Below are 17,343 nucleotides of genomic sequence, written 5' to 3' on the forward strand. Positions count from 1 at the left end.
TCATGTTCCTCCTGGAGCATGCCCAGGGTTCACGTCCCAGAGTCTACACTCTGGGCAGTGGTCCCCAAGCCTCTGGGGGAAGCCCCTTCTTCTCACCCAAGCCCCTGCTTTCTTCTCCAAGCTGGATCTCACAAAATGTGAACATTTTCCCCAGCAGGGAGCGGGGGGTGGAGGGAAGAGCGGGTGAGAGGGTCTGAGTGGCAGCGCCTCTCTCTGCAGAATGTGAATGGCTTGGAGGAAGGCGTGGAGTTCCTGCCCGCCAACAATGTCAAGAAGGTGGAGAAGCACGGCCCGGGGCGCTGGGTGGTGCTGACAGCTGTGCTGATAGGCCTCTTATTGGTCTCGTTGGCAGTCGGCTTCCTGCTGTGGCATTTCCAGTGTGAGTAAAGCTGGGCCTGGCACTGGGGAGGGTGACGAGTGGTGGCTGTTCTTCCTCCCTCAGCGGACAGACCTAGGGCCACCTAGTGAGGACACGAGGCTCTCTCAGCTTCTCTGGAACCCTATGGGAAGTGATGGGAAGGTCAGGGATGGCCCATGGCCCCCTCCCGGCATTCCCCATTGTGGACATTGAGGCAAGGTGGGCATGGTACCACCTCCCCTGACTGAGCACCTTCTGGTCTTGCACAGACCGGGACGTGCGTGTCCAAAAGGTCTTCAATGGCTACCTGAGGATCACAAATGAGAAGTTTGTGGATGCCTATGAGAACTCCAGCTCTACTGAGTTTGTAAGCCTGGCCAGCAAGGTGAAGGACGCGGTGAGTGTGGCCTGCCCAGAGCTCTGCCAGGCTGTCTGCCCTGGCATCCCACCCACCGGATAGGAGGACATGCCTCACCTGGGGTGGGGGTGGCCTTCGAAGGGGGCCCAGGTCCCACAGGGGAGGGAGCGGCCTGGGCTTGGGGCAGGCTCCATACAGAGCCTGTCATGAGTCTGTGCCCCTCCTCAGCTGAAGCTGCTGTACAGCGGAGTCCCGGTCCTGGGCCCCTACCACAGGGAGTCGGCCGTGACAGCCTTCAGGTGGGTGCGTGTAGAAGGCTCAGTGGATGCATCCAGCCTGGCTAGGAATGTGATCGGCTACAGTGTGCGAGGCAGAAAGCGGGAGATAGTGCTGGAGGTCCTGGCCTGGAGAGCCACGGAGGGTCCTTGCTCTGCCCTCCTGTGCGTTACATGGCAGCCTGACTCTTCTGCCCCTGTGGCAGAGGTGACTGTAGCTATTGCTGTGATGAGCTGCCCAAAGGCCTGTGAAGTACTTGGCACGATGCCAAGAATGGCCACAAGTCTTTATTGTTTTTTCAAATTTGGGTTTCGGGGAGTTGGGGTGCTCAGGCGGGTTTCAATGAGTCCCATATTTTCTGTGCTTGGGAAGTTTTTCATGAATTCTTTTGTTTAAAAAAATATACTTTATTCTCAAAGTGCTTTTTATTTTGTCTGTTCGCTTGAACACTGGAGAATGCTGTGTGGCAGGTGGCATTCCCCATTCCTTTCTCAGGTCAGAAAACAGGCTCAGGAAGGTGACACTTGGTGTCTCTTTGCTTGTGGCCAGACTCCAATGGGATTCTCCCCTCACTCCTATCCCCGAGTGGGCCACAGAATCGGTCTGGTTGGGGATGAGACTGTGAGAGCAGAGGGCAAAGCGGCAAGATCTCTTGCTTTGGGGTGGAAAGATGGGTGCACACAAAGAGGAGCTGGGGCAGGGCCCCTGCAGATGGAGGGCCCAGGTCAGCCCCCACGGGAGGCCCGAGTGGCCCACGTGCCCTGCAGTCACTCTGGGCCAGCGTGGGGGAAGTGGGGCCTAGAGCTCTGCCTCAGGCCCCCGTTCTCTCCCCAGCGAGGGCAGTGTCATTGCCTACTACTGGTCTGAGTTCAGCATCCCGCAGCACCTGGTGGAGGATGCCGAGCGCATCATGGCTGAGGAGAGGGTAGTCATGCTGCCCCCGCGGGCGCGTGCCCTGCAGTCCTTTGTGGTGACCTCAGTGGTGGCCTTCCGTGAGTCTGAGGGTCCGGGGTGGGCATGGGACTGGCCAGCCTGCCATGGAGTGGGGTTGGGCCCTGGACCACAGCAGGGAACTGGCACTCCCAGGACCTGGTGCCCCAGAGGGAAGACTATGTGCTGGTTGGGCACCTCCCTTTAGATAATAAGGAAGCAGGAATAAGGAAATAGATCGTATCAGTAAACACTTTATTCCCCCTCTTATTCTTCAGCCACTGACCCCAGAACAGTACAGAGGACCCAGGACAGTAAGTATCATGTCGACCTCCTCCTCTGGGTTTGGAAGAGGGGTGTGTAGCCAGAAGCCCTTGAGCCAGTGGGCTCCCCAGCAGCATATCCCTCTGAATGAAGTATATTATGGTAGTCTTTCCAGGCCCTTCTGAGAAACCCCCTTCCTTGTTTCCCGAGGCCCAGCGCAGTCTGAGGCATCTCAAAGGGGCCAGGCCTGAAGTGCACGCCCATGGGGTCTCAGGTTCTTCCCTCAGTTCTGCCCAGCCCTGCCCCCACAACACATGCCCTTCTTCTTGTCTCCTGTGCAGACAGCTGCAGCTTTGCCCTGCATGCCCGGGGCATGGAGGTGACGCGCTTCACCACACCCGGCTTCCCCGACAGCCCCTACCCTGCTCATGCCCGCTGCCAGTGGGCCCTGCGAGGGGACGCGGACTCAGTGCTGAGCCTCACCTTCCGCAGCTTTGACCTTGCATCCTGTGACGAGCGGGGCAGTGACCTGGTGATGGTGTACAATGCACTGAGCCCCATGGAGCCCCACGCCCTGGTGCAGTGAGTATCCCGGGGAATGGGTGGGGCTGTGGGAGCTTGGTGGCTGCCCTAATGGGGGCCAGCCTCTTCAACGGATTGTGGCATAGGCCTAGGATCCGGTTTATGACTCTTGGCCACAGGCCACTGCCAGACATCCAGTCAGCAGGAGACACGTGTGGTGTGATCCTCAGTGGGAGCTCCAGCAGAGTCTGGGAGGTGACTGTCTCAGCCGTGGCAGGGTGGAGGAAGGCCCAGTGGTCCTCAGATACCAAATCTAGCCTGTGCAGGGTGTGATCCCCGAACTGCCAAAGAGAAGGCACTGCCTGCAGCTGTAAAATGTAAGCTTTGTTTTGCAGGTATGTGAAGGCCAACACATCAGGAGATGATTGTCCTTGAAAAGACAGTTTTGTTGGCTGGGCATGATAGCTCATGACTGTAATGTCAGCACTTTGGGGAGGTTGAGGCGAGAGGATCCCTTGAGGCCAGGAGTTTGAGAACAGCCTGGGCAAGCAAGACCCTGTCTCTATAAAAAATTAAAAACTTAGCTGGGTGTGGTGGTACGTGCCTACTCAGGAGGCTGATTGCACCACTGCACTCTAGCCTGGGCAACAGAACAAGACCCTGTCATCTCAGGCCATGAGGAAGCACCAGGGTTGGGCAAGGGGTAACAGAAACAAGGAGAAAATGTAAGCAAGAGCTTTTATTATGGGCTGGGCATGGTGGCTCACACCTGTAAGCCCAACATTTTGAGAGGCCGAGGTAGCTGGATCACTTGAGGTCAGGAGTTCGAGACCAGCCTTGCCAACCTGGTGAAAAATCAGCTGGGTGTGGTAATGGGCACCTGTAATCCCAGCTACTCAGGAGGCTGAGGCAGGAGAATCGCTTGAATCTGGGAGGCAGAAGTTGCAGTGAGCCGAGAATGCACCACTGCACACCAGCCTGGGTGACAGAGCGAGACTCCATCTCAAAAAAAAAAAAAAGCTTTTTTATGGTTTACACAGAAAAGGCAAGACAAATCAGGGTGACAGGTTTAGAATTGGCTTGTTTGAATAATTTCAGCTGGCTCTGAGGCATAGGAGCTGTCCCTGGTTCTCTGATATTTGGGCCTGGGGTGCGTAGGGCAAGGAATAGCGGCCCTGAGTGTGAGATCCTGACGGAGAAGGTGGGGCTGGGCCCTCCCTGGGTGGGTTTGCATAGGGAAGGTTTGCTTGCAGGTGAGTCTTTTCCTATCTCTAAGCATTGGCCAGCCCCGGAGGGCAGTTCCTCCAGTCAGCAGGGCCCAGATGTCAAAGCACTTGCATGATAGAAAACAGAATGGCATAGTTAATGCACCTGTGGGATACCCATGTCAGGGTGGGTATCCATGCAGAGATGCTGTGCGTCGGGGGTGAGCTGCCTCTCCTGCACTCACTGGGCCAGAACCTTCTGTGGCTGTCTATGGAAATGAGCTGGGCGGACATTTCATGATTAATAATGGGCTAAAATTCAGGCCAAAACCAATCTAGAACCATCTGCTGCCACAGCTTTGCAACCAGGACTTTTTTTCCATCTCTCTAATTTATTAATTGTACAACAAAGAAGTACATGGTCCCAGTGGGAAAAAGAAATCAACAAGCAAAAGGAAGACTAAAGTTACTCATCTCTTACTGCCTGGAAATAACCACTGTTAATATTTTTTTTAATTTTATTTTGAGATAGAGTCTCACTCTGTCACCCAGGCTGGCATGCAGTGGTGTGATCTCAGCTCATTACAACCTCCTCCTTCCAGGTTCAAGGGATTCTTCTGCCTCAGCCTCCCGAGTAGCTGGGATTATAGGTGCATGCTACCATGCCCAGCTAATTTTTGTATTTATTTATTTATTTATTTATTTTAGTAGAGATGGGGTTTCACCACATTGGCCAGGCTGGTCTTGAACTCCTGACCTCAAGTGATCTGCCTACCTCAGCCTCCCAAACTGCTGGGATTATAGGCGTGAGCCGCCGTGCCCAGCCGAGTTAATAGATTTAAGAGCACCGAGAATCATGCCAGGCATATTCTTTTTACTGTTTGAGTCTCCTGGTCACCCAGGCTGGAATGCAGTGGTGCAATCATAGCTCACTGTAATCTTGAACTCCTTGGGCTCAAGCAATCCTCTGACCTTGCTTCTGAATAGCCAGGGCTATGGGTAAGTACCATTATGCCTAGCTAGTTTTTTGATTATGGAGATGAGGTCTCACAGTGTTACCCAGGCTGGCCTCAAACTCCTGGCCTCAAGCGATTCTTCTGCCTCCCTCCCAACATGCTGGGATTATAGGCTTGACCTTGGCATGTTCTTAACAAATGTTGGTTGTTATTACTGCTGTTGTTCTGATTGAGCTCACAGTTTATTTAATAAATCCTCTGTCATGGGGATTCATTGTTTCTAGGGTATTTTTTTTTTTTTTTTTTTTTTGATGGAGTCTTGCTCCATCGCCCGGGCTGGAGTGCAGTGACACAATCTTGGCTCACTGGAACTTCCACCTCCTGGGTTCCAACGATTCTCCTGCCTCAGCCTCCTGAGTAGCTAGGATTACAGGTGTCTACCAACACACCCAGCTAATTTTTGTATTTTTAGTAGAGATGGGTTTCACCATGTTGGCCAGGCTAGTTTCGAACTCCTGATCTCAGGTGATCCTCCTGCTTTGGCCTCCCAAAGTGCTGGGATTACAGGCATGAGCCACTGCGCCTGGCCAGGTGGTGCTCTTTTAAACAAGGGTGAACAGTTTATCACTAACTCCTTCCATCAGTGATTGTGTGGGGAAGGACTCACCTGAATAAAGGTCTTTTTGACTCCATTCTTAGCCCTCTGTGGATGGGACCTGGGTTAGGGATGGGGTCCTTAGGCCCCTTTGGGAGCCTGGTCCAGGTGTGTGAGAAGCTTGGGTTCTGTCTGCTCTTCTGAATGCTTGCCCTCTACCCCCACAGGTTGTGTGGCACCTACCCTCCCTCCTACAACCTGACCTTCCTCTCCTCCCAGAACGTCCTGCTCATCACGCTGATAATCAACACTGAGCGGCGGCATCCCGGCTTTGAGGCCACCTTCTTCCAGCTGCCTAAGATGAGCAGTAAGGAAGGGCAGGGCAGGGCAGGGCAGAACTGCCTGTGGAGAAGGGGAAGGCCTTAGTGGGGGGTCACCTGAGCTTCGGAGGCCACAGGCAAGACCCTGTGGCTGGCAAGCTGGCCTAGGTCAGCAGCAGAGGCTGAAGCTTAAGCCAGAGGCATCTGGCTGACCTCCTGGGTCAGGAGCCCTCCTGAAGCTTCGGCCCCCAGTGCCTGGCCCTCCTGGCTGTGCACTTGCTGTGCAGTGTCCAGGTAGTCCAGGAGGCAGAGCCCTCACCTGCCTGCTTGGCTGGGCAGTTTCCCGATCCTCATGCTTTCTCCCACCTTTCCTCTCAGGCTGTGGAGGCCACTTACGTGAAACCCACGGGACATTCACCAGCCCCTACTACCCGGGTCACTACCCACCCAACATGGACTGCACATGGAACATTGAGGTAGGAGCTATGGGTGTTTGTGTGTGTGTGTGTGTGTGTGTGTGTGTGTGTGTGTATGTGCGAGAGAGAGAGAGAGAGAGAGAGAGAGAGAGAGAGAGAGAGAGAGAGGTGAATGGCAAATGAGGAAGGCAGAAGAAAGGAAAGAACAGCAACAGCTTCTTTATCAACCCCAAAGAGGCAGCCCGGTGTGATGACTCACACCTGTAATCTCAGCACTTTGGTAGGCCAAGGCGGGAGGATCACTTGAGGCCAAGAATTCAAGACCAGCCTAGGCAACATAGTGAGACTTCATCACTACCAAAAAAAAAAATACAAAAATTAGCCAGACAGGGTTGGTGCACGCCTTTAGTCTCAGCTACTCAGGAGGCCAAGGTGGGAGGATCACTTAAACCCAGGAGTTTAAGGCTACAGTAAGTATGACAGCGCCATTGCACTCCAGCCTGGGCAGCAGTGAGACCCTGTCTTAAAAACCAACAAACACACACACACACACACACACACACACACACCCCCACCCCAAAGAGACCATGTGTCTGAGGACCCAGGGCGGGGTCTGGTCTTCCCCTGCAGTGTCAGGCAGACCCAGACTCTTATCCTAGCTCCTTGTCTGGCGATTGAGGGATCTGGGCAGTTGCTGAAGCTCTCTGGGCCTCAGCTTGCCCCTAGATTAAGTGAGGGTAGACCCAGGGTAATGGCGCCTGGGTCTCAGAGGTGCCATCAGGAAGACATCAAAGAAGGTGTGTGAGACAAGAGAGTCACCCATCCTTGCCCCTCACGCTGTCCCAGCCAGAGCCACCTTCCTTTCCTTTCGTCACAAACACCAGGAGAACTCTCCAGCCTGCCTTGGTGATAGAAGGCATAGTGCCTCTCCCTGCTCCATGCTGCCCCTCCCCTGTGATGTCCTCGGGTTCAGGAAGGAGGGAGGGAAGCCGCAGATTCCCAGCAGCCTCTCTTCCCTCAGGTGCCCAACAACAAGCACGTGAAGGTGCGCTTTGAAGTCTTCTACCTGCTGGAGCCCGGCACGCCCGTGGGCACCTGCCCCAAGGACTACGTGGAGATCAATGGGGAGAAGTGAGTCCTCAGGGGCATGGGGGCTGCCGGTCCCATGGGGCAGGGGGACGGCTCCCACCAGCCCCCCAGCGCTCTGACTCTGAGCTGTCCCTCCTCACCTTGTGGCTCCCACCACCTGCTCCAGGTACTGTGGAGAGAAGTCCAAGTTCGTTGTCACCAGCAACAACAACAAGATCACAGTTCGCTTCCACTCGGATCAGTCCTACACCGATACCGGCTTCTTAGCTGAATACGTCTCCTTCGACTCCAGAGACCGTGAGTGAACGTCGTCGGGAGGAGGGCTGGCGAGGGCCTGGCCTGCATGTTCTGTCTACTGTGCGTCTTGTTAGCATCGTGCTTTGCTGATTCTAAAATGCTGGAGAATGTAAGAGCATCTCACCCCTCCTGAAGCTTTGGGAGGAAAACCTGCTACCTTTGATGTGTTAATTAAAGCAGGCTGGCTGTGAGTGCTGGTACACTCTGTGCCCTTCTGGGTTGCAGTCACAGCATGAGGTACCTGTGGCTGGAGACGCCCCTCACCTGAGCTCCCCCGGCCATCTGGCCCTCAGGCCACCTTCACCGTGACTTTGACCTTCTGAGCTTGCCTCTGTGGCCTGTTAGCACCGTTAGGATTAATGGCGTAATTTTGAGACGCATTAGGAAGTACTGTTGGCTGTGTGACCAGCGGTTCTTTCATGTATACGATGTGTTTTTATTTCAACCCTGTGTCATGGAATAGCTTTGGGAAGACATGTAACCCCGCTTAGGAATCCAAACTTAAGGTAAAATTCAAGGGCCTGGCTCACTACCAAAGTGCACTCAGACAAACCAACACCTTTGATCTAATCTAAACACTTACCTGTGACTGGAGTGCACCTGTGCCAAGGTGGTGACAATGGCCTCCTTACAACTTTGTCATCTGCAAAGTGGTCAGATGACTCCTGATTTCAGAAACGTTGAAATGTGGAAAATGTTTAGAGTGAAGGAAGCACGCTCTGCCACTCTGTATTTGGATAGGACATGTTCAATGCATCGGGGACCTGCTGAGTGTCACAGGCAGGGCCTGGCCCTTAGGCAGCCCAGCACACAGGGCAGGGCAGGTTCTGCGACCAGCCGGCCTCTCTGCAGGGTGCCCAGGACTTCCTGGGCCCCAGTTCTCAGTGGTGGGGAGAGACCCCACCAGCCCAGGTTGGGGTCTGTGGCCAGCCCTCCACCACACTGGCTGCAGGTGCAGGAACCCCTTTGTCACAGCTTGGTGGGCCTGGGCACCCCCTGCCCTGGGCCACAGTGCCTGCCCTGCTCCTATGTGTTTATGGCTGGGAGGTTGACCTGAGGTGGGGAGCCGGGAGCCAGCGGAGGGAGGCGGGTGGGTGCCAGGGGTCTCAGGTCTGCCTGTGCCCGCAGCGTGTCCTGGGCAGTTCACGTGCCGCACAGGGCGGTGTATCCGGAAGGAGCTGCGCTGTGATGGCTGGGCTGACTGCACTGACTACAGCGATGAGCTCGGCTGCAGTGAGTTGGGCTGGGAGCCCCAGCCCCCCACCCTCCTTCCCAGCCCTGCCTGCATCCCACGGACCTGCTGGGCTGACTGCTGAGGCAGAAGGGCCAGAGGTGGTGGGAGTTTGCTCTCGGCCCTGTGTAGAGACCTCTGGCTTCCCTCCCCACCCTGCGGTGTGGAGATCTTGGCCTCTGTGGGGCAGGTGGTGGGTGTCTGGGAAGTGCTGAGGTCAGCTTGGTAGCTAGTGGGGCAGAGGCACTTGGGTCTCTCTGCAGATGGGAAAGTGGTCCCCAGGGAGCTCTGAGTGTCTATCCTGGGGAAGCAGTGAGTGATGAGGGCCTCGCAGCTGACCCTCCCATTACCCCGCTCCAGTTTGCAATGCCACCCACCAGTTCACGTGCCAGAACAAGTTCTGCAAGCCCCTCTTCTGGGTCTGCGACAGTGTGAATGACTGTGGAGACAACAGCGACGAGCTGGCGTGCAGTGAGTGCTGGAGGAGGGTGCTGCCGGGGCAGGCGGGTGGCTCCTGGTGGCTGAGTCCCCATGCCTCTCCAGGTTGTCCGGCCCAGACCTTCAAGTGTTCCAACGGGAAATGCCTCTCGAAGAGCCAGCAGTGTAACGGGAAGGACGACTGTGGGGATGGGTCCGACGAGGCCTCCTGTGCCAGGGGTGAGGCCACCCCATCCACCTTCTTGCTGGGAGGCTTTGCCCCTGGCAGAGGCTGCCCTGAGCACACCCACGTGCAGGGTGCCCCAAGTTTAATGAACACAAACCACCTGTGTGTTCACTGCTGAGAGAGGGCACCAGTTGGGGGAGAATTTTCCGGAAGGTGGAGAACCTGTAGCAGGGCGAGGAGACCAATGGGCATGGGTGGGGCAGCCTGGTGAGGGGTAAGGTACAGGGATCATGAGTTGCCACTGGGGGTTTCTGGCTTCAGGTCGGATGCTGCGGAGGAATTCATTCCCTACCCGTGTCCCCCTTAAACAGTGGACGTCGTCACTTGTACCAAGCACACCTACCGCTGCCAGAACGGGCTCTGCTTGAGCAAGGGCAACCCTGAGTGTGACGGGATGAAGGACTGCAGCGACGGCTCAGATGAGAAGGACTGCGGTGAGCGGGGCATCCGAGTATGGTGGTGCAGGTTGTTCACTGTGTCAAGTGCTCACTGAGCAGCCCACGTAGCAGCCTCACTTAGCAGCTCTGTACTTAGGTGAGAGGGCACGTCTCCTGGAGGAAAGGATAGCCTTGCCAGTTGGCATGAAGGTACCACCCCACGGGCTGACTCTGGCCTTAGAGAATGGCCTGGGAAGCCAGCATCTCAGGGCTTCTGTGGCATGGCGAGGTCGTGGCTGCAGTGTGGGACTGGCCCCTGCTCTGTAGACACAGCTGTGGGGGAGTAACCTGGGGAAGAGCAGCTCAGCTCACCCAAGTCCAAGGCAGGGTCTCCCCCTTGCCTGCCTATACTTTAATTTGCAGTCTTCATGTCTCAGAAGCGTTGGCTGGCACAGGTTAGATTTGAGCCCAGCTTCAGTTATTGTGTCAATCACATCACCGGTTCATTCGTCCCTCTGAGAGCTGTGCCCTTCAGCCTTCAGACAAGCCTCTTCTTGCCGCACCCTCCCCTGTGACGTCCCAAAAGATGTCTAATCAGGCAGATGACACCCAAATCAAAGCGAAGCTGACCAGATGGCCTCTGGAGGCCCTCGTTGCATTTGTGTGGGAGGTAGAGGTGGGAAGATGAGGGTTTGAATTTGGGAGCGAGGAGATGGAGGGGCATGGTGGGAGTCTGTGAAGCTCAAAGATAGTTTTGGGGCCCCTCATGCTGTGGCCACTCCAGCAGTGCTGTGCACGCCAAAAGCTGGCTTCCCACATGGGGTCTCCTGGTACCCACCATGTGTCCCCTCGGGGTTCAGTGTCCTCACCTTGACTTGCTGTTCTCTCTGGTTCTCTGCCCCCTCTGCAGACTGTGGGCTGCGGTCATTCACCAGACAGGCTCGTGTTGTGGGGGGCACGGATGCGGACGAGGGCGAGTGGCCCTGGCAGGTGAGCCTGCACGCGCTGGGCCAGGGGCACATCTGCGGTGCTTCCCTCATCTCTCCCAGCTGGCTGGTCTCTGCTGCACACTGCTACATCGACGACAGGGGATTCAGGTGGGTCACTGGGTGGGTAGCAGGGAATCTCCTTGCTGGCACCTTGCATCTGAAAGTCATGCCAGGGTGGGTTGGCACTGGGGCAGGGCATTGGAGGGGTAGGCACATGTGTTAGTCCATTCTTGAGTTGCTCTAAAGAAATACCTGAGCCTGGGTCATTGATAAAGAAAAGAGGTATATGTGGCTCATGGTTCTGCAGGCTGCAGAGGAAGCGTGGTGCCAGCCTCTGCTTCTGGTGATGCCCTCGGAGCTTCCAACCATGGCAGAAGTGAAGGGGGAGTAGGCACATCACACGGTGAGAGCGGGAGCAAGAGAGAGCAGGGGGAGACCCCAGCCTCCTGTGAATTCAGAGCTCACTCTTCACCATGGGGAGGGCACCAAGCCATTCAGGAGGGATCGGTGACCAAAACACCTCCCACCACGCCCCACCTTCAGCACTGGGGACCCCATCTCTGCATGAGATTTGGAGGTGACAAACATTCAAACCAAATGAGCAAATATCCCAGGACGGGGCTTCATAACAGTAATGATAACAACTCACTGTATCTGGTGCCCATTCGCAGCCAAATGCTGTCTCTGAACCTCTCCTAAGACCCCCTAGCAAGTTAGACAGGTTGACTGTATCCTCATTTTACAGAAAGTAAGGTTCAGGGAAGTAGGGACGTTTGCTGAGGGTGGCACAGCTCTGAAGGGTCAGAGCCAGACTTGAGCACTGGTGTGGTCTCCAAGTTGTGGTGAGTCTGCACCACGTGACTCCTCGGGATTGGCCAACATGAGCTTTGGAGTCATGCTCCAGCTCTGGCTTGCCGATGACTTGGGCAGGTTATTCAAACTTCCTAGGCCTTGGGTTCTTCACTGATGATGGTGATAGTATCAGTCCCTACCCTAAGAGTTGTGAGAATTAAATACGATGCTGTACTTGAGACACAGTGCTGTGCCTGGAGCACAGAAGGTGCTTATCCTGTCATGGCCTCAGATACATAGGCAGATGAGAGGCCTGGAAGGGTCACGTGGGTGTCACAGGAATGGGGGCACAATGTGGGGCTGAGCTACTTGTGTCTTAGCTCCCAGCCTGTCTGTGTGTCTGGCCATTTGGTTGCAGGAAGGAGTATTAGGGCCTGGCTTGCTCTGAAGAGGCAAGTACAGGGGCATGGCCCTTCCAGGAGAGTCCACCCTGGGGAGGAGGGGATGGGCTTCCTGCTGACAGCTCCAGGAGCAGGTGACCTAGGCCTTCAGCTGCCCTTAGCAGGGAGGAGAGATGGGCCCACAGCAGAAGGCACAGGTGGCACAGGTGGAGTGCGCTCAGACACATGCATAGGGCTCAGGTAATGAAGATAGACAAGAGCCTGAGGGGAGTGGAGCCGGCTCCATGGTCCCTGGCCTCACTGGATGCTTGACTTACGGTTTTGTCTAGCCTGAGACTGTTCCTTGTCTCATTTTGTCACACTCAACTCCACCCAGAGCAGGAATGATTTTCTTTTTGGAGGATTGGGAGCTTATGTGCAGTGGTGCAAATCATAGCTCACTGTAGCCTTGAACTCCTGGGCTTGAGCGATCCTCCTGCCTCAGCCTCCTAAGTACCTGGAACTACAGGCACATGCCACCATACCCAGCTAGCTTAACATTTTTGTACAGACAGTCTTGCTAAGCCTGGCCTCCAACTCTTGGGCCGAAGTGATGCTCCCATCTTGGCCTCCCAAAGTGCTGCATTACGGACATGAGCCACCATGCCTGGCCTGACCGCAGCTCTTGAGGTTGGCTTCAGTGCCTCTTTCACATGCCCCATTCTTTCCTTTTTTGAGCCACGTCCTTGCTTTATGGCACTACCAGGTACTCTAGGCTCATCTTGTGCTTCCCCAGCCCAGTCCTAGGATCAGCCATTTCTCCAAGGAGTCCTTTACTGGGGATGGTATTGTGCTCAATGTACTCATTGTCACCACGGTGTCATGTCTAGACCCCGTCAGCAGGTGGAGCTAGGAAACGGCTGTGTATATACTAAGAACTTCCCTGCCATCCTGCACTGCTTCCTCTTTTCCTTCACTCCATTGTTTCCTTTTTCATTTCCTTCTTCTTTATCCTCTGTTGGTCATTAGTCATACTTCTGCCAATGAATAGTGCAATTAATATTCAACACCCATGGTTACTGTTAGCACTAGAGAGACCAACGCTTGGTCCCTGCAGATTATGCGTCACAGACTTGTGAGGGTAGGAACAAGACATGACACCCACGCACAGTAAGTGCTGTGCCAGGGCTGTGTCCAGGCTCCCTCGGACCCAGGATGTGGAGTTTAGAATTCTAAACCCACATGCCTGAGGGGCTGGGGAGGGTGACTGTTAGTGACACCCAACAGGGGTGTCTGAACTGAGGGTGGAAGGTGAGGGTGTTTGTCAGCTTGACCAGGTGGCTCAGACCTTCCACACAAAGGGACTGCCATGTGCAGAGGCAGGGAGATGTGAGGTCAAGGGGTCTGGCGTCAAGGGACCCTGAGCACGTGGCTAAGTCATCATGCACTCATTGGGCATTGCCGGGAGGCAGCATCACGTTGTGGTTAAATGCACAGGCTGCCTAGGTTCAAATCATGGCCTATGACGTGTTAACTATATGATCCTGGGCAAGTTACCTTCTCCGTGCCTGGGTCCTCATCTTAAAAAGGGTGACCCTACCTCGCGGGGCTGTTTTGGGGATAAAACAGTTTACTGTGTCAGCATTGAGAAGAGTGCATGGGACATTGGAAGTTCTACCTGAGCACTAGCGATTCCCAACTGCACTCCAGCCCCTGGTGGTCACCATGGGGGATACCGGTGGCTGCGTTTTCACAGCCGGTCTCTCAGCTGCTGATACACGTGCCTGCCTTAAACAATTAGAAGCAGAGTCTGCTGATGTAATCAAATATTGTTCGACTGACTGATGTTGGCTGGGTTTGCAAAGAGGGCTTCGGGAAAGCGGGGTCTTGAGCTGAGGTCGCCCAGTGAATGGCATGGGCTTGGAGGAACGAGGCAGAAACCTGCAGGCACAGGACAAAGAGCTGGATGGGGGCATCCGTGCTGGGTGTTGGGGTCATGGGGAATGGAGCCAGAGGGACGAGGATGGCTCTCCTCTCTGCCCCATCCCATGACACCCTTTCAGCCACATCCTCGCCTCCTGAGTTCCTGAAGCATCTCTACTGTCTTTCATTTGCACTGCCACCACCTTGCCTGTCCTAGCTCACTGTAGCCAAGGCAACTGCAGCCTCTCTCCATCTGCTTCCTCCCCTCTCAGCACTCTGGTCTGCACCACTGAAACCCAGTGTTGTCTTCCCAAAATCTGGTCACGCCAATCTCTTGCTTCAGTGCCTGCCACGGCTTGCAGTATAAAACAGGATCTCCTTCTTTTTTTCATTTTTTATTTTTGAGATGGAGTCTTGCTCTGTCGCCAGGCTGGAGCACAGTGGCGCAGTCTCAGCTCACTGCAACCTCCACCTCCCGGGTTCAAGCGATTCTTCTGCCTCAGCCTCCCAAGTAACTGGAACTACAGGTGCATGCCAAACACCCGGCTAAATTTTGTATTTTTAGTAGAGACGGGGTTTTGCCATGTTGGCCAGGATGGTCTCCATCTCTTGACCTCGTGATCTGCCCACCTCAGCCTCCCAACAACTCCTCCTTTATACTGAGTCCTCCGGCCTCAGTCTCCAGTGCAGTTCTCACCTTCCCCATGTTCAATGTGGGGGCTTCCTAAACATGCATTTGCTCCTGCTCTCTCTTTTTTTTGAGATGGAGTTTCACTCTTGTTGCCCATGTTGGAGTGCAATGGCACCATCTCAGCTCACTGTACCTTCCTCCTCCTGGGTTCCAGGAATTTTCCTGCCTCAGCCTCCTGAGTAGCTGGGATTACAGGTGCACGCCACCACACCCAGCTAACTTTTTGTATTTTTAGTAGAAACGGGGTTTCATCATGTTAGCCAGGCTGGTCTCAAACTCCTGACCTCAGATGATCCACCTGCGCCTCAGCCTCTCAAAGTGCTGGGATTACAGGCACGAGCCACCACACCTGGCTGCCTTTGCTGTCTTTCAATTTGCAGCATTCTTCACCCTGCAGGCTGGGGCTGGCCAGGCCTATGTGATGTCGAGGCTTGGTTTATAACTTGCTTTGTTTCCCAGCTGCCAGCCTGTCTTCTTCCATAGCTTTCACCCAGTCCTCTGTGGAACCCTTCACGTCACACTGTAATTGGTGGTTTTCCTGTCTCTCCCCATGTACACTGTGAACCTGAAGACTGGGTCATAGATTGCATCACAGATGCCCAGGGATTGTTGAGTGAATGAGCTGACGGGAGTCAGGGGGTGAGTACGTGGCTGGACGTGAGCAAGGCTGGGGCACAGAAAGGTCAGGCCGACTCATGGTGAACGCAGGCTTGCGTGGGTCACAAGGCCTTGCCTGGCAGCTCTTAGGAATCCTTTCAGGGTGTGGAATTAGATGAAAAGGATCTCACAAAAGCAGCTTTTGGGAAGTCATTTTCTGGTGACAACAGATTACATACAGTGAAGTGAGATCGGACATAGGCCAGGTTGGAGAGCTATGCTTTGGCCTGCGCGTGCGATTCGGTGGGGAGATGGCTGTAAGAAAGGCCAGAAGGGAACCGGGCATGGTGGCTCATACCTGTAATCACAGCATTTTGGGAGACTGAGGCAGGCGGATCACCTGAAATCAGGAGTTCGAGACCAGCCTGGACAACATAGTGAAACCTCGTCTCTACAAAAATTAGCTGAGCATGGTGGTGCGCACCCGTAATTCCATCTACTCAGGAGGCTATGGTGAGAGGATTGGTTGAGCCCGGGAGGCTGAGGTTTCCGTGAGCCGAGATCATGCCACTGCATTCCAGCCTAGGCAACACAGCAAGACTCCATCTCAGAAAAAAGAAAGGCCAGAAGGGGATGGACACAGAGGTAGTGAGAGTGGACCAGGGCTCAGGCAGGCACGGGGAGAGACGTGGAGGCAGAGGCTTGGTTTGACGCTCCGCGGTGAGGGAGGTGCCTCGGCTGAGCCGCTCAGTAGCCTCTTGACTTTCCTGAGAGGTCGGGAAAATCAAGCGGGTCTTCATGCCTTTCTCTTGCCACATACATTTTCTATGTTAAATATGTATTTTTCCAATGTTTTATTTTGAAAATTTTCAGACCGAGAAAAACGTAAATACAATGAAAGAAGAAAAGGACTAGGACAGTGAACACTCTTATACCTTTGATCTGCATTCAGTAATTGAGTTAATCACGTTTGCTTTCTCTCTGTTTGCAGAGCGCATATTTTTCAGAACTGTTTCCTAGTAAGGTGGAGCCACTGTGAGGCTTCCCACCAGGTGCCTCGGCCTGGTTGGTACAAGGCCAAGAACAAGGACGTTCTCGCACACTGAGAAATGGCAGCATTGCTTTGTGCTGTGAGCTGGCGTGCTCGTAATAAATGTCCTCCAATCATGCCCAGCATGTTCTTTAGAGCTTTTTTTTTTTTGAGATGCACTCTATTTCCCAGTCTGGAGTGCAGCAGCGTGATCTCAGCTCACTGCAACTTTTGCCTCCCAGATTCAGGTGATTCTCCTGTCTCAGCCTCTGGAGTAGCTGGGATTACAGGTACGTGCTACCACACCTGGCTAATTTTTGTATTTTTAGTAGAGACTGGGTTTCACTATATGTTGGCCAGGCTGTTCTGCAACTCCTGACCTCAGGTGATTCACCCACCTCGGCCTCCCAAAGTGCTGGGATTACAGGCGTGAGCCACCACACCCCGTCTTCTTCAGAGCTTTTTAAAAACTTCCAGCTGGTCCCAGTGGCTCATGCCTAAAATCCCAACACTTTGGGAGGCTGAGGCGGGTGGATCACGAGGTCAACAGATCGAGACCATCCTGGTCAACAAGGTAAAACCCCGTCTCTACTAAAAATACAAAAATTAGCTGGGCATGGTGGTGCATGCCTGTAGTCCCAGCTACTTGGGAGGCTGAGGCAGAAGAATTGCTTGAACCCAGGAGGTGGAGGTTGCGGTGAGCCGAGATCATACCATTGCACTCCAGTCTGGGTAAAAACAGCGAAACTCCGTCTCAAAAAAAAAAAACTTCTAGGATGCAGTGGAAGTTCATGCCTTGTATTTGGTCATTAGGTTTCTTTAATCTCTTTTTAATCAAGAACAGGTTCTCTAAGCTTTTTATTTGTGGTCTTTTATGGCATGACTTTTTTGAAAAGTCCATACCAGTTATCTTACGGGATGCCTCTCAATTTGGGTTTTTCTGACTGTGTTTTCATGGTTGAGTTAGCAAGCAGCACCTGGGTGGTGCTATACCCTTTTCAGGGAGTGCATGATCCTTGGTTGGAGCCTGAGTACCTGGCTGGGGGCGCCCAGCAGCTTTCGCCACCATAAAGGGGCTTCCCC

The 17,343-nt window shown here is 54.2% G+C and overlaps 1 protein-coding gene across 2 annotated transcripts in view; it reads left to right on the forward strand.

Annotated features, from left to right (window-relative positions):
* ST14 (ST14 transmembrane serine protease matriptase) overlaps positions 1–17,343 on the forward strand; it is a 47,930-nt gene that overhangs the window by 26,655 nt on the left and 3,932 nt on the right. For both annotated transcript variants that reach the window (XM_078339827.1, XM_035265093.2), the window contains exons 2-16: positions 220–379; positions 628–755; positions 945–1,015; positions 1,827–1,984; positions 2,201–2,236; positions 2,528–2,768; positions 5,692–5,831; positions 6,163–6,260; positions 7,222–7,331; positions 7,456–7,586; positions 8,715–8,819; positions 9,178–9,288; positions 9,361–9,474; positions 9,793–9,915; positions 10,769–10,955. In XM_078339827.1, coding sequence (XP_078195953.1) covers positions 220–379; positions 628–755; positions 945–1,015; positions 1,827–1,984; positions 2,201–2,236; positions 2,528–2,768; positions 5,692–5,831; positions 6,163–6,260; positions 7,222–7,331; positions 7,456–7,586; positions 8,715–8,819; positions 9,178–9,288; positions 9,361–9,474; positions 9,793–9,915; positions 10,769–10,955 — 1,913 coding nt within the window. The remainder of the gene's footprint in view (positions 1–219; positions 380–627; positions 756–944; positions 1,016–1,826; positions 1,985–2,200; positions 2,237–2,527; positions 2,769–5,691; positions 5,832–6,162; positions 6,261–7,221; positions 7,332–7,455; positions 7,587–8,714; positions 8,820–9,177; positions 9,289–9,360; positions 9,475–9,792; positions 9,916–10,768; positions 10,956–17,343) is intronic.

The sequence above is a fragment of the Callithrix jacchus genome, chromosome 10 (genome assembly GCF_049354715.1).
Source record: "Callithrix jacchus isolate 240 chromosome 10, calJac240_pri, whole genome shotgun sequence".
NCBI classification, from domain to species: Eukaryota; Metazoa; Chordata; class Mammalia; order Primates; family Cebidae; genus Callithrix; species Callithrix jacchus.